General features: G+C 32.9%; 1 protein-coding gene across 1 annotated transcript in view; it reads right to left on the bottom strand.

Moving 5' to 3' along the window:
- LOC133172995 (kalirin-like) overlaps positions 1-17,107 on the bottom strand; it is a 148,302-nt gene that overhangs the window by 91,507 nt on the left and 39,688 nt on the right. Inside the window, exons 17-22 of the mRNA XM_061307863.1 lie at positions 11,477-11,535; positions 4,637-4,752; positions 2,605-2,766; positions 1,890-2,072; positions 838-957; positions 316-507 (exon numbers count right to left, since the gene is read on the bottom strand). Coding sequence (XP_061163847.1) covers positions 316-507; positions 838-957; positions 1,890-2,072; positions 2,605-2,766; positions 4,637-4,752; positions 11,477-11,535 — 832 coding nt within the window. The remainder of the gene's footprint in view (positions 1-315; positions 508-837; positions 958-1,889; positions 2,073-2,604; positions 2,767-4,636; positions 4,753-11,476; positions 11,536-17,107) is intronic.

The following is a 17,107-nucleotide window of genomic DNA, read 5'->3' as shown; positions in this document are numbered from 1 at the left end:
TGAAAATGAGACAAATTAATGACCATTGAATTCATGTATGTAATAAACTAGTCATGTTTTGCTATGCGTGTATACACATTGAAATCTTCGACGTCGAGTCTCAACTCTGATATCTTGACATCCCAGATATCTCAACAGTTTCTGATAGTTCCACCAATGTTGACATACAGAAGTTTACCTGTACATGATTTTGACTTTTCTCACAAAGCAATTTTTGGGGGCAGTTTTCAAAAAAAACAAACATTTGACTAACTATTAAATCTAAATCTAAATGTACATTGTGACAATATTGAACTTTAGAATTGTCCACCTTACCTGTTCGGCAGTTTTGTACCAGTTCATTGAGGCCATCACTAACTTATGTCTCTCCTCTGTGTGGTACATCAGCTGTTGCCAGGCGACGGTCACGTTCTCTGCTATTGCTCTCACCAAGTCTGAGTTATAATGGTTGTTCTGGATCATACTCTCAGCTCGGTTTGTCACTTGAGCCATACTTATATTAGTTTTCTAAAATTAATGAAAAAGAAATGCTGAGATTTTTGTTCAGAATAATTTTTTTTCTGTGTTTAACTTTGATTGATTTATGAGGTGCTGTTTTTCTTAGATGAATCAAGAAGCATGAAGAAAATCACCAACTCTTAATATGACATACTAAATTTTTCCTGTAAATATCTTGAGCACAGAAAACCAGTGCATGTATTAAACTCAGACCATCTTAAGAAAATTCATACCCTTGTAATACTCTGAATAAACTTGAATTTTTGCATTCTTATTCAGAATGTTTCAAATATAGATACTGCAAAGTTTCTTTCCTTGGTTTGAGAAGGATTTACTGACCTCAATGGCTAACATAAACTGCTCATGTTCCTTCCTAAGCTGATCTGCCTCCATTAAGGAATTAGGACAAATAAAGCTGCTAACCAACATTGACTTCCCGTTCTCTATCCAGTAGATCACCTACAATTCAATTTGAACAAAACTGCTTTGACTGCCAAAAGCAAGCTGCTTGTAACTGTATTCACGCTACCCGCCAAAATATTATGTACTCAATATTCAGCTTTTTCAGCCAATCACTACCTACTTTTTCTCAAACAAAAAGCAAGCCCTCCTTATTGCATTCACGCTACCCGCCAAAATATTACATACTTAATATTCCGCTTTTTTAACCAATCGCTGGCTACTTTTTCTCAAACACTCTCTTGCTTAGTAATGTCAGAAGAAATTATTATTACTGTAAGCTTCAGAATTCCTTTCAGCCAAGTAATTTTAATGTTGTAGATTTAGTTTGCCCGCCAAATCTACATAGCAAGTGAATGCTCATTTTTTTCTGCCAATAACTCTAACCTTTATTACTAAGCATTATCTTCCATGTTTTGTCAAAAAGAATTTGGTATGTAGTAATTGTCAGTGTTTGTGAACATATCATTTTGGCGCTCAGATCTTACTGATGTGCTTTAATTTTATACATGTGTGTTTTCTTTCAATCAACACTTTACTTTATGGTAATTCCTATGAATGTTATTTATTTAGATGTCAAATCTTAAGATTTCTATCAACTTTTTTCTGATATCATCTGAGATTAAATAGAAATATGATATTTTGCTTCCTTAGAAACAGATTTTCCCTCCAAAAATTAAAAATAAATTCAGGAAGTATCTAGCATAAATTCCTCTCAAAAATCTCCTCTGGAATTCTGTTGGTGTTTTTTGGGGGGTGGGGGTGGAGTGTGTGTTAGAAATCAATTGATTTTTAAATGCTCTGATAATTGAGGTTTCTTAGTTTACCCACAACTCTTCCTTGCTTATTAAGATGAAAAAAAAAACCTAAACTGTATCTTAAAAAATCATATGACTTCTACATATGATAATTTACATGATCCTCTACCCTACCTGTCTGGCCTCCACCTCAAAATTCTGTAGCTGTACCCCTTGTTCCAACCTCTGTCTCTTGGTCTCGGCTATGGTCTCTAGGTCAAGTTCCCGTTCCCTGAGGTACTCCATCAGAGCCTGGATCCTGGAGGGAGCATCGTACTGAGTGTCGGCCATCAGCTGGATCCCACTGCTCTCAAATATCTAGTAAAAGACAATATGTCACTGAAGCTTGCACAGTTATATGTGTATTAGATAAAATATCCTGTTTTTTCATTCTTCTGAAAGCACATCGATGTACCTACTGAATCTGTCATATAAATGTCTACATTATAATGAGCACTGGTGGAAATCTCAAGTGAAATCATGGGTGGGGTGTATTCAGATTTTCTGGTACTTAAAAATTTCACTTGCCCAGTAAGTTGCACCAATTACCTCAAGTATGATGACACACAGTTTTGAAACTTACTTGGTCCAACGTACATTTTAAAAAAGTTCAAAATCTAAAAATGCATTCACTATCAGCTGATTACACTTTCTGCAATATTACTTCAAGATTTACTTTTTTTTTAAAGTAGGCAATTGATATTCTAAAAATGTGAGAGCCTCATGTTTATTAAAATCCCTATTGTTTCATTTTCAGATACTTATAGAAATCTACATAAAATTCAGTTTCAAAACATGCACAACATGCTATCCACTGCCTCATCTCAGCAGTCTCCCACATTTGCTGTACCTGGATTATATCCTGTCCCCTCTGTAGAACATCATAAGTACAGTTCTGCATGTGAAGCACGCTGTCGTTATGAATCTGGAGTTGTTGTTCGGATTTGGCTCCGTCTGACATCAGATCCTGATGCTGGAGTTCCTCCGCCCAAAGTTCCAACTGGGAGGATACCTGCAAAGGAAGAAGTATGATCTTGTGTCATACAACACTGATGTCATGCAAATAATACCTAAAATGTTATGATAGAAAGACTGTCAATGCAGACTGTATTTTAAATATGCCTATCTCTTTTATACCCTACTTTTATACCCTACATTGTAAGATATGCAACAATTCATAAGGAACAAAACTAAGAATACTAAGAATAAACTTACATGGTCAAGCATAAATGAACAATTACTTATATCTAGAAGATAAAAAAGAATCTTTCACTTTTAAATAACTAGGGGGGTACATGAGGAAAAGATAATTTTTTCTAAAGTCACACAACACCTAAATCTTGTCATACATTCCATACACAACAATGAATATGTTTAGCAGTTCTAAGCTTTTGTCACAAAAAAATGCTTGTTAATTTTTTTTAAAGTACATGTAATTTACCAAAAATATGCAGTTATCAAATTAAAAAAATAAATAAGCATTAAACTTTAAATTTTTACAATTCAATATATAATTTTTCAAGTCCAATCAGCTTAAACAAAATATTTTTTTTTTCATATTAGTATTTTACTCTGACAGATCAAAAGATGCTATGTAGCTACTGTTAATCAATCCAAAAGAAAAAAAAATATGAAAATGTTTAAATTTACAATTTATCAAAGAGTGGCGATTTCAAAAGGCCCCACTTTTAGTGAAACAATAATGCAATTCAAAAATAGTGAAAAACAGACTCTGAACTTGAAGTTAGAAACTCACCTTGTCAACACACACACTCTTTTTCAAAGGACACTTTTTGGGTGACAAATGAATGAAATTATCCCAGAAAGATAGATAATATCCTTTAGACAAAGAATTTAAACAATATGTCTTGTTTTGACCTTGACCTTTGAGTTCGAAACTTAATTCAAGGCTACTTCACACCCTCAGTGAATGACACTTTAGGGTGAAATATGAATGATAAGATGATATAGGGAGAGAAAAATACCACAGATAAGGAATATCATTAATTATCAGTTTTGATCTTAACCTTCCAGTAAGAGACTTGATTCAGTGTAACTCCAATACCCTACCCAAGGACATTCTATTGAAAAAGAATAAAACTGGCCAAAGAGGAGAAAAAATATGTTCTGTACAAGCAATTGTAAGACAGATGAATGAATGGATAGACTTTGAGAATAATCACTGTAAGCTACTTGCAGAGTGGGACTCTAATAATAAAAAAAGCTCCCTTTATAAAAAAAAAACATTCTCAGCAGAGTTTATAGATACTTTACCTGTTATATTATATATTGTACTATACAGTATTATATATTGTACTATACAGTATTATACATTTATTGCATGATCGTGAGGGGAAGATGAAGATTTATTCAGCCAAGAGAAATCATCTTCCCGGAGGGCTTTGCCCGAGGGGAATATGATATTTCTTGACTGAATAAATCTTCATGTTTCCCGAACATTCATGCAACAAATTGTGTATTATACTGAAACAAGCAAAAACTTTAAAAATAAACATAAACTTCAAATTTGGCACAGCTCTTAAATTCACTTTCAATTAACGTAGTGTTTCTGTTCAAAACAATTTACGGATTTGTGAAGTGAACCAGGTTATTGTGACGTCAACTACTCTTGCGGTTTTCATTCAACGAACGATAACTATTGCGGAAAAATGCAGTTAGGTCTCCAAAGAGGTTGAATATGATGAAAAGCATGACGATGACAGAGAAATATTAAGTTTTATGGCCCTGTCACGTGATAATCTAGAACCAATGAGATAACGTGTTGTATAGATTAATCATAATGAGGTATAATAATATATATTGTACAATACAATATTATATATTGTACTATACAATATTATATATTGTACTATAAAATGTACCTCTAAAGCATCTCTTTCAAAAAGCCTGAGTTGTAAACACAAGTCCAACTTCATCTTTCTGTTGGCCCACAATTCTTCTAGCTGTGTCCTGCTGTCATTCAATTGTCTTAGAACACCTAGAACAAATCACAAATATCATCATGATCAAATTAAACTGTCATATCTACTGAATAGAATTTTTATTTAAAAGGTTTCCTGAAGGATGTTGCAAATTATTTGTCTCCATCTCAAAGTACGGTACAAAATCATTAAATAAACAAATGTTTAGATTTAATACTTAAATCACTCATTTTCAAGAGGTCAAATTTTCATGGTTTGAGGAAAAATTATTGGTTCAAGAGAAATTGATTTCATGGTTTAAGGGCACATATTATTTATTAGTAAGAAATTTTAACATTTCGTGGTGGACTTGAATTTGTGGGTCTTTTCATATCATGAAAAACAATGAAAATTAACCCCCCACAAAAATTAATGATTTCGCAGTAGTAGAGAGGATGTTTGTAAAGTTCCTCTTTCAATATATGTAAGAGGGATATTGATCACTACATATGACCTTGTCCAGAATATATCTTGACCTTTGCCTTGAATATGAAGTCTATCAAATAGTTAAAAAGTAATGGGCATAGTTACACATGCAGAGAAACTCTTTAAACTCAAAGACATCTGTGCAATAATGAATAAAGCATTCTCCGTTGACCTGCTCCTTCCTTTGCTAAAATAGTCTAAGAATACATAAAGTGTTTACTCAAATGCCTTGTTTGATATCATATCAATCAAAACAAAGATGTGTTCAGTAGAGTATGCATGTGTTGAAGTAACCAGAGAGATGTTACATTTGCACAACAAATTCAGAGAAAGTGAAATGGGTTATCAAAACACTGTATTTACTACATAGATATGTATTGCATATTTCATCTGAAGAGTGAAATATTTAAAATATATGAGGTTGTTTACAAACATCTGTTTTAAATTGATGAGATCCAGGGAGTGTAGTATCTGTGTAGATATAAAGTTGATTAAAACTTGAGACAGAATTCCATTAATTTGTCACTCATCCATTTATCTCCCACCCACAGAAAGGTTTGGTTTACCTTTATCAAAACACTTCACTGCATTAAAGTCATGAAGGATGGTCTTAATAATAAAGGCATCCTGCCAAACCAGGTTACATAATAACCTAAAGATAGCACTTCTTTGCATTTTCCCCAATGCTGAACATCTGAAATCCACCCCCACCTTACCCCTAAAAAAAAAATTCCTTCCCAAAACTCGTAAAACAGGGATGCATGGGCCCTAATGGTCACCTAACTTACACTGGCCCTGCTGTTCCCGAGGAAAGAATATTTTTTTATATATATATTTTAAGAAAGTATTGTCTTTTGTGGCCCTATGGTGTTGAGAAGAATGTTTTTTTTTAAATGATGCCAACAATTTTCACTAGTTGGAGGAGTTGTAACATATAACATTAAAATTCATCAATCTCAAAATGGATTATTGAAAGGAAAATTGTTTTGAAAGAACAAGGAGGAATAAGGATTAGAAGTGCTTCATGCAAATCAAATCTAGATTTTGAGTTGAATGTTTACTGTAAATCACTTTTTATTCATGAGAACTTTGTTCACGTTATTACGCGAGTCTGTTTGCTCACCAAAGTTTTTATTCTCACATACATTTTGTCATGTTTAAGATTATATATAACAACTAGTAGACTAATTATTCTCGAACAATTAGAGGTCTTTCCACCTTCTTTAAATTTCATATATTCTGCATATTTAACTCTCTACCGTTTATTTTTATACAAGAGAAACCAGAAATGGCTTGAAAAATGGAAAAAAATGAAAAGTTTGAAATTTTTAACATGACCTTGACCTTTGACCTTGAACAAATATTCAAGGTCAAAGGTCAAGGGTCATATTGCACTTGACCCCATGCTTCTACGACTTTTAATTTTAAAGTTATAAAGTTTAATAGTAAGCGCAAAGACGTTAAAGGGCAATAACTCATTTAAGGGGTCATCGGATCCTTTTGCACTTTATAGATTGAAGTTGTGTCTAAAGACCCTGAAGACATTAGTGAAGGTTTTGTGTCTCTGCGGTTTATGGTTTCGGAGAAGTAGCTATAACAAGGTTTTTAGCACAAGGGGCAATAACTTTCAAAAGGGTTAAGCTTAGGGGACAAGAATGAAATCTTTGAAATAGATTTAAGAGTACATATTAATGATGCAAAGACAGATAGTATGTATTGAAAGACAAAAGAGCTGTAAAAAGGGCTAAATTTCTCATTTTGATTGTATTCAATGTTTTTGGTATTATTTCATTTGAAAGGCAACGTAATAAAACGAAATGTCGGTTGTATGAATTGATCAGAGTTAAAAACTAAAGTAGAAAGATGGATGCTAAGTGATATAAAACTTTGAATTTGAATAGTGTTTATTTGAATTTGAATAGTGTTTAACGATATTTAAGAGAATTTTTTTGATTTATTGATTGAAAAATGTCTTGAAACAGTAAGTAAATATGATGATAGTTAATTATCATGTCATTTAAAGAAGCCTGAAAAGCAAAAACGAAATTAACATAAGATGTGGAAAAAGAACACAGGCATACGTTATGTTTCAGCATAATGTTGTTTTTTTTTAGAATTTTAACTGACCATGGTTATTATAATAGTCACTTATTATAAAGTTTTGGCCTGACAAATAAACTATGATAATAAACGAATTGTACTGTACTACCATTTGTCACTCTCACCATACAGACTTAAACAGAACAATATTGCTTGAGCACATTACATTAGCCTCTCTTGGTCTTTGAAGAACATTTGATGTACAAAGATAAGGTACACTGTATTTTGTCTCATTTTTCATTTGTCTATTATTTACAAGTCTACCTGACCATTGAAAATTATGAAAAGTAATTTTTGTATTATCAGGGTATGTATTAAAAATTCTTGTATAATTCTTTGTTCAATTCACCCTTCAATTACATTATTTACAATAATTAATTATCATGGGTGAATAGCAAAACGGAATAACCCTTCTTCGTAGAGTACAAATTTCCCTACGAGATCAATTAAGTCCTGCCCAGCACAAGAATACTTGACCCAGTGGTCCAGAATTTATGAATTTGGGAAAAATATCATTGCTCATTACAACTATGTACTCCATTTGCCTCTTAAATGCCCAGGAACAGAAAAGAAGATTTTCAAAGCATCTATGCATTTTGATTTCAAAGAAATAATGTACTTTCACTATATAATCAAAATAGCCCCATCCCACCACCAGAACCTCTGGGCCATGAATTTCAAAATTTAGGAAGAGGCATCCTCAGGGCTCATGATTGTTTGTCTACTAGATACCTAGCGACAGAGAAGATTTCCAAAGAATTAATGCATTTTCACTATATGATCAACAAAGCCCCACCCTAACACCAGAACCCCTGCCCAAGGGGTCTTGAATTTCTTAATTTTGGAAGAGACACCCTTGCTTATCATAACCATGCATTTAGTTTATCTGCTAAATACCCAATAGCAGGTAAGATTTTCAAAGAATAAATGTATTTTCACTAGAGCTCCACTCTAATACAAGAAGAACATAACTTGCTCATTATAGCAATGCACTTTATTTCTTTGCATAGTACCCAGGAGCAGAGAAGAAGATTTTCAAAGAAATAATGCATTTTCACTTTATGATCAATAGAGCCATGTCCTAAGACCAGAACCCCTGACTCAGGGGCCATGGATTTCACAAGTTTGGAAGAGGAACCCTTGCTTATCAGAACTATTCACTTAGTTTGTTTTCTAAATATACAGGGGGAGAGAAGCTTTTCAGAGAATGTATGCATTTTCAATATATTATCAATAGAGCTCAACCACAACTCCAGAACCCCTGACCCAGGGTCATGAATTTCAAAATTTTGGTAGAGGGTTCAATTCTTATTACAATCATGCTAACAGTTTAACTGCTTGCTGTCCTGGAGTAAACAAGATTTTTAAAGATTGCATTAATTTAAGTGGTTTTAGCCCCACCTCTTGGGCCCAAGGGGGTAGGGACCATGAAATTCACAAAAGTTCCCCTTTATCCATAGATGTCATATGCCAAAATTGGTTGAAATTGGTTTAGCTGTTTTAGAGAAGAAGCAGAAAATGTTTTAATGTCCATAGATGTCATATGCCAAAATTGGTTGAAATTGGTTTAGCTGTTTTAGAGAAGAAGCAGAAAATGTTTAAATGTTAACAGATGATGATGGACAAAAACAGATAGCAATAGGTCACCAGTCACTCATTTTGATTTTAAGTTTTCATTAGTAAGACAAACACTTATTAAGCCACTAAGACATACAATTCCTTAGAAGTATTGGCATTAAACCTAGTATGGAAAAATTATGTTAGAGTATGTGGAAAAAGTTTATTTTGTCTACTTTGCTGTGAACATGCTATTTAATACAGGAATATTTTCATTATAATGGAATTGTTGCTTACTTTTTATATATTTTACAGCAAATATAACTTTATCTAATATAGGTATTTGAAATTTCAATATAAATTTCACTGTGGTAGAGTATTTACTTTTCAATTTTCTCATTTTGTTCTAATCATGGACATTTATCTTAAGACTTAATTAGCTATGTTCTTTCCTTCTTTGAAGAACATGCATATTACATTATACATAATAAATATGTCTCTATGCCCATGTTTCATATGACACTCAATTATTGATTACCTGCCTTTACATTGGCCTTGCAAAATCAGACTAGAAAACAATACATGTACCAATTTATCAGGAGAATGGACCAAACTATTGATTAACTGTTAGATTAATACTATAAAGATACTGCAAAGAGGAACTAATTGTGGTCAGTGTGCGCTGGGTTGGATCTAATTTGAAATAATAAGGAAACAAGGATATGAAAGTGAACATAATAAAAAATGAATAAAATAACAATTGAGTAAAATAACAGTCTGGAATCTAATTTAATTCTTCCTAATGTAAATAAATTTCCATGCATTTTTATGAGTACAGGTTTATCCAAAATCTTGTGCAACTCTGAGTCCCTCCATCTGACTTTCAGTAATTCTGCTATCAATGTCAATAAAACTGATTTAAATTTATTACAACAGCCCCCCCCCCTCCCCCCCCCCCCCCCCAAAAAAAAAAAAAAATCTCTGCAACTGTACTACAAAGTACTGACAGTCTAGAGCTACAAAACTTTGAAAATAACTGAAATTTAAAAAAATCTTGCCAATGCAATTAAATGCAGCAATACATAGACAGGGATAACATTGTTCTACATTTTTTCTCATTTCTGCCCAGCATCTAAACAGCATTGTAAACAACAAATGCTCTCACATTGAGTTCAACTTCAAAAGTGAATGTGTTAGAAATGTGTGGATTTCACTGTTGGAAAACTGCAAGTGCATCTGAAAGTGATTAGGGCATATTCTCAAAAACATAACACTATTGCAGCAATACTTTTCTTTAATTAAAACCTTTGGGATTGTTGTACAAGAACTTACAGAAGATGTGGGAAAGACCTTGACCTTTAAAACCAAGTCAATTTGTCTGACATACCTATAACAGCCCAGACATTTGTTTTGCACTTGAAATAATGCATAATGCAAGTGGGAATGTAATACACTTACACTTAAAAGTCATGGGTCACATTATCTCTACCAGACATCATCACATATACATGCATATTTCCTGAATACTCAATTAAATATAGAGAAAATAACCTTCATTCAATTTAGAAAGATGATCCATTATGGACCACAGGCTAAAGAAATCCGCAGTGATAAGATAAACCTGGTACAATGTACTGGTAATTGGATTTAAATGATGTCCATTAAAGTGCCATCCTGAGGAGTTACCTTAGTCACTTGTCAATCTTTTCAGAGATGTTTACTTTCATTTCCTTGGCTGCAACTGCCCAGTATAGATGTGGGAAAGGGTAGGACTTTGGGGTAATGACGAAAGAGACATTTTAAGCTTTAAACAATAGTATAGAGTTAATAACTCTGTAACCTACAAATTCTAGACCTTTTTATCCATAAAATTCCCAACACCTTTATACAGTTGAACTCATTTAATACAAACACAGATGTAGCGAATTTACGGATATTGCGAAGTTGTTAGGAATCCACGGCAAAATTCTTAACAATTCCTTGTAAAATTTTAGGGAAATAACGAACCTGAATATAGTGAAACTACGGATTTAATGAACTAATTCCAAGTCCCCTAGAAGTTAAAAATAACAACATTTACTTCTTTAACATATTTTTCACAGATCTTAATTTTTAGAATACTAAACTGACATTATTTTTGTTTCTTTATGTGAAATTCATTTAATCCGAAAACTTTTGAACTCATAGATCACTTTTGCATTTGATACTTCCTAAAATACATTTGGAAGTTGTGCTTATTAAAGGGAAAAAAAATCTTTCTTGGGAATTCACTATATGGTTTAGTGAATTTGTTTTACAGATATAACAAATTACGGATATAGCAAAGTAAATTTGCAGGTCCCCAGGAATTTGCTATAACTGAGTTTTACTGTACTAGTATTTCATCAATATTGTCCTTTCGGTCCTTAAATTTACTAAATGACTTAATAATCCATTAATGAGGACTGGCTATGGGGTACATGATACACCTGTCTGGAACTATTTGACTAGGTATATATAGCAATATAATTCCAAAATGAATGAGTAGGACACAAATTAATGCATCCAACAGACACACAGACAGACAAACAGGAATACAGCAGCATATAAATTGTGTGAGACAATAGCAATAATATTATCTTGTACAAATATAAGTAGATTTAAATTAATCTTACTTACCTTCTATATGAGTGTAATCAGCATTCTGGTTAATTTTGTCAGGTTCAGCACTGAATACCCTACGAAAAATGTAAACAATAATTTCACAGAGTTTCATTAACTTTATCCACATGAAAATACACACAACAGCCACAAATCTTAGAATTTTGGTCACAACAATTAAAATCAGCAACACAAAGCTAAAAATCTTCATCACAGTAATGTGTAAGGATTGGTCCGGCATTTTGTCAAAGAGTTTGCTACGCCATTGTGTAAAATTGACCCTTCTCTGAGAAGGACCAGTGGCCCAAGAATGTCGCCATGATGCCCTCCAAGAGCGCCGCTGACGTACTGCCACACCCTCAGAATCGGACCCTGAACGCCTCCTTTGGACAGGAATGTTGGATGGCATTGTGGAATGATTATATTTTAAATCTCCATAATCTCTCTCTTTAGTAAAGTGTCAGAAATTCCCAAAGTATCTGCACATGTTGACATACAAAGCACCTAGCCATGTTTACATCACACTACTATCTTGAAGCACTTGTTACAAAAACACAAGTTAAGCACAAGACTCTGTACAGATGTCTCCTTGTTTCCTCACACGCCATCGGACACAGAATATCGAGATGAAAAATGACTAATTTCCTTTACATGCTTCTAGCACTAGACTAAAAGTATGTGATTTTTCCCCATGTGATTAAAGCATGTAGCAACAGTAAACTCTTGCCACAAATGTTCACAATCAGTTGGGCCGAATATATATATATATCCCAGAATGTTTATAATCATTACATATACACAATAAACACCACGGACATTTAACCCCAATGAATGGCCAAGCATAACGACTTCATCTTATTTCTTAAGCACTTCCCATAGCACAGTATACCACACAAATGCATGAGAATTCAATGGATCAAACATTTCTGTCTTCTGTCCTAGCTTCTATTGAATGATTACACATAATAACTCCGTAAACTCCATATTACAGTCACACACCAAAATTTATTAACTGAATATCACCAACACTCATAATTTCCAAAAAAATTTCAACTATATGTTTACACCAAAAAATGCAAACAAAATAAATAGAAAGGGGGAACACATACATCAAGGAAAAATGAAACAAGTATTTTTCTCCCAGTAATCAATATAAACACTCAACTGTCTACAGAGTATACCCTCTTCCAAAAACACAGCCCTCACAAAGAATGTGATTAATCACTAAATGTTATGTAGGCCTGTTTATAATCATCAAATCATTACAGTTCAGTTTCAATCTGCCTCTCTCATGTACAACACAAAATGAGTCATTTTTCCAATAAGTGAAATCCTATATAGTTGATAAATCCTAATACATGAAATTATGTTGCAAGGATAGTCTCCCTTACTCCAAATCATTTCTTATAAAGACATGACATAAAAAGTGATCCAAATTCTTTTTATTTCTACAAATACTAGTACTCTGTGGCAGGTCTCATGCAGGTACTTCAATGTATCATTAATTCTACTAACAAATTAAGCTGATTAGATTTTAATTACTGACATTCCTTTCGGCTTAATGTCTTTGATAAAATTCTTTTCAAATTAAAATCCACACAAGGTATTTTCTCATCAGCTAGTCATCATTTCATAATCAACAGCCAAAATTTGAAAGGTTAAGATTTATATAGATCTATAGATAACAGGCAAATTTTTTTTATCATTGGGTCAATTGCCACAGGGAAATTAATATCAGTCTTGTTGTGACACTGATTCAACAACCACGATGAAGATAAATTCAGTCACCTTGACTTTTTCTACAAGGATTGTATAAAATTTTTTGAATTACTTTCATTCATGTTATCTCTGGTGTATGCATATCTGTTATAAAATGCACCCAAGGACTTGAAAAGCAATCATATTTCAAAGCTCCACCTTATTTTCATATTGTTATCTTATCTTCTCTCAGACTATCTCTTCTAAGCAGTTGTGCAATGGCATAATTTCTGATATACCGTGTAAACACCTGTGAAAATTCGTCAAAATTTCGGAATACAGATACACAACAATAGGCAGCAATTCTCGGGAAAATATGTCAAGCAGAAACCTGAATTCAAGTGAAGCATGAAATGAGAAAAAACCCCATGTAACCTGCTGCTGAAGTTTGTGCACTAACTTAATAAATCCAGTGGAACACTTACTGAGCTAAACACATTAAATATGTTCATGTCTTATAATAAATACTTGTATTTAATACAAAATTTCATCTGATCTTTGATAGTTGTAAATTTTGAGTTTCAGTCTGAATACTGAATATTAACAAAAAAAAACTTTCTTAGGCTTTGAATCAAAAATCCCCATAATTCATGAGAATTTACGTCCAAAATGTACACAAATCTGTAAATCATTTCAAGATATAATTTCATCACAAAGATATACAAATGACAAAAATTATTATTTATGTCCATGCCAGTCAAAACCTTCTTTGGCATAAGTTGCTAACCTTGACCTTTGACAGTGGAAATCAATACTTATCTTCCTAGTATCATATTTAATAAGGTGAATGCAGGGTTCGACACTAACGTTAGTCCGTTAGTCTCAGACTAATACATTTTAATTCGGACTAATAAAATTTGTGGCTAATTAGTCCGAATGGACCAATAAAAATTCCTGGAAAACAATATTAATAATTTACCAATGTCCGATTCTCCACAACTTTTACTGGAAAACCCCGCATTTATTTTTAGCTTTCTAGCTTCTTGGTGGGTAGTAGACATGAATAAGTGCTTAATTTTCAGACTGATTGATATGAAGTAAAACATTTTAGCTATCATAATTTATATGACACGCAAAAGAACGAGGTCAGACATTTTGGATGTAATGTAAAGAGAAAAAGAACGAGATCGGGAATACGTTCGTACTCGTTGAACGCAAGATTTCAACGAATCTGTGCTGTGGAATAAATCATTTCACGTGAATGCTTTGTTTATTTAAAAAAAGTATAAAAACTTAAATTGAAATATTTATTTTTAAATCAATGTTACAAAACATTGATGTTTCCTTTTATTGATGGACTCATAAAATTGCATGCGGACTAGTAAAAGTAAAGAAGCACTAGTCCGGCCGGACTAAAGCCTAAAAAAGTTAGTGTCGAACCCTGGTGAATGTCAGAAAGAAATAGTTCATTTTTATTAAATCTCCCTTTTTTCAAATAATTAACCTGACATTAAAATCTTTTATAGTTCAAACATGTCTGGCAAATTTATGAACAGTGACCTTATAACCTCTAATCTTGAGAACCAATAAAAACAAAAAATATCACTTCCACCCCATCACCAAAACAATTTTTTAGAAAAATACTGACTAATGAAGAAACCCAAATAAGGAACAACACTATGAGCCCCTTACTTTTCCAGCATACAACTTCTCTCTCCTTGGCCTATAATCTGCTTCAGACTGCACCTTATGAATTAATTAGGGCCCGTGGAGATGCATGTATATACTTCTCAGCAATATTCTATACATTCTTTAGTATGAATTAAGGGGTAAGGGATATAAATTTGGAACACCACAATTTAAGTGCTGTATGATGATTTCTTTTTCTCAGCAGGTTGTATGCATGTGCACCTGTAATAGTCACTGCACAAAATGAAGTGCAAATATAAGTTAATTTTTCAAATCTAGACATTATCTCAAATAGTTTATCACTACTTCCTCATATTTTTTCTATACTATGTCACATTTGTTCTACATTCCGTTGACACAAAAAATGCAAGTAAAGATTGAATTAACAAGGATAACAACAGTGGTTCTACAACACCTGTCCTGAGTCTTGACCATTTTCTTATTGAATTATTTGACCTATAAATTTCAACCCTTCTAAGTGCTTGTTTGTTGTATATAAAAATGTACATAAAAAAAATAAATAAATGCTGAACTCTGACTGGAATGTGGTACATGTATATTATGACCTCTAAACACAAGACTATAAAACCCTCAGAAAGTAATATTCTGGCTATATATCTAATTATTGCCCCTAAGCAGAAACAGATCAAGGGATGAACAGGGGACCATATCTGCTTGCATGTAAACACCATCAATGCTTACTTTCAAGTGTGTGTCTAAATCCCATAAACAGATTAAGGGCAGAAAACCTTTTTAATATTTATCATCTATGTTAGCCTTTGACTAATCTTACAAACACTTGCATCTGATTACACAACAGCAAGTAAAATGTAGTGGGGAGGTTTCCCTTTTGTCTGTAGCTGAAAAAGTTCATTTGCACTGCAGGCATCTTGAACAGAATCCAGGATCACACATAAGATTTTTGTTGAAATGTTTCCAAGCTACCAATGCACTGAATTGATTCAACAGAGTAAGCAAATTTACTACCATTACCTTCTTGTGTTGACAGAGAGATTGCATTTCTGCCAATTAAGAGAATGAAATGTGAGAATTATGATTTCAAGCCACTAATTGGTTTATTTCTTCCTCCTTACAAATAAATAGTTAAAGCTGAAATCTTCAATTTACAACTCTAAAGGGTACAACTAGCAACAATAACATTACATATCCTTATTCCATTAAATGTCTTTCCAACATTTCTCTGAACAGCTGATATTTTCATAAATCCATGGAAAAGAGTTCTAGAGAAAACAATGCACATAAAATGTTATCTAAGAAATTCTTTTAAAGATGGGAATCTGAGGGACTGGAATGTGAATTCTATGACTCAAGTACAAAACACTAATGATGCAAATGTCTCCTCTGTGAACAATCCTGTCAGAATTGAAATACTTCTCTATTAACTATTTCCACTTGCTCAATTACAGCCAACTGTTAGCATCAAAAGGTATCCTACGTACAGCAAACACATGGAATTTCACACATAAAACTGTCTTGTTGATTTGTGTTTACCGTTTATCTATAATAATTAAGCAAAATACATATTTTATACTTTACAGTACTCTTAAGGTCTTTCTTAATCAAAGAGACATAACTCATACTCTTACATTTCCCTTCCTGGGCTATTACTTAGTAAACTATTACCTTTGTTGCTGCCAAACAAAAAATTGTGAGGGGTGTTTTTTGGTAATAAAAAACAAGAGAATTTGTGTAGGAAATAAAACTGGCCTGTTCATGTGTAAATACTTATGATACTCAGGCAGCCAACAACATACTGTTTTATGGGCCTACTATTTCTTATTTGGTGCCATAAAAGATATGGTAATCATGAACTAAATCAAATTACATGTATTTTCAAAGATTCCAATAAATATTTAAGCCATTATTATATGCAACTGGAATTGCAAAGAAGCAAGAGTTTTGGCAGAAAGTAGATAATAGATTCATATTTTCCTCCAAGATAAGAACTGGGTGTCTCAATCTCCAGATTTACTAAACCAAGAACTTAAAATCAGTTCCTCAGGATACTTGCCACTGGTGTTTATAACTTTTATGCTTTTATTTTGCTCTTACCCTTAAGATTTTCCATCCCTAATAGAACCAACTGCTCGATCCTTAAATGTTCATCAGGTACATAATACTCTGATATTGATTTAAGGCATTTTACAGTAGAAAAGGATTTACCAGGAGATTTAACTCAGTAGTAATAAATACTATGATGGAAAGATGCATTAAAACATTAGAAATAAAATGACAATTGAA

Source organism: Saccostrea echinata, unplaced genomic scaffold (genome assembly GCF_033153115.1).
Source record: "Saccostrea echinata isolate AGI-Se365-2 ecotype Australia unplaced genomic scaffold, CSIRO_AGI_Sech_v1 ptg000056l, whole genome shotgun sequence".
NCBI classification, from domain to species: domain Eukaryota; kingdom Metazoa; phylum Mollusca; class Bivalvia; order Ostreida; family Ostreidae; genus Saccostrea; species Saccostrea echinata.
The sequence above is the reverse complement of the archived record's forward strand: the minus strand, read 5'-3'. Positions and strand labels throughout refer to the sequence as shown.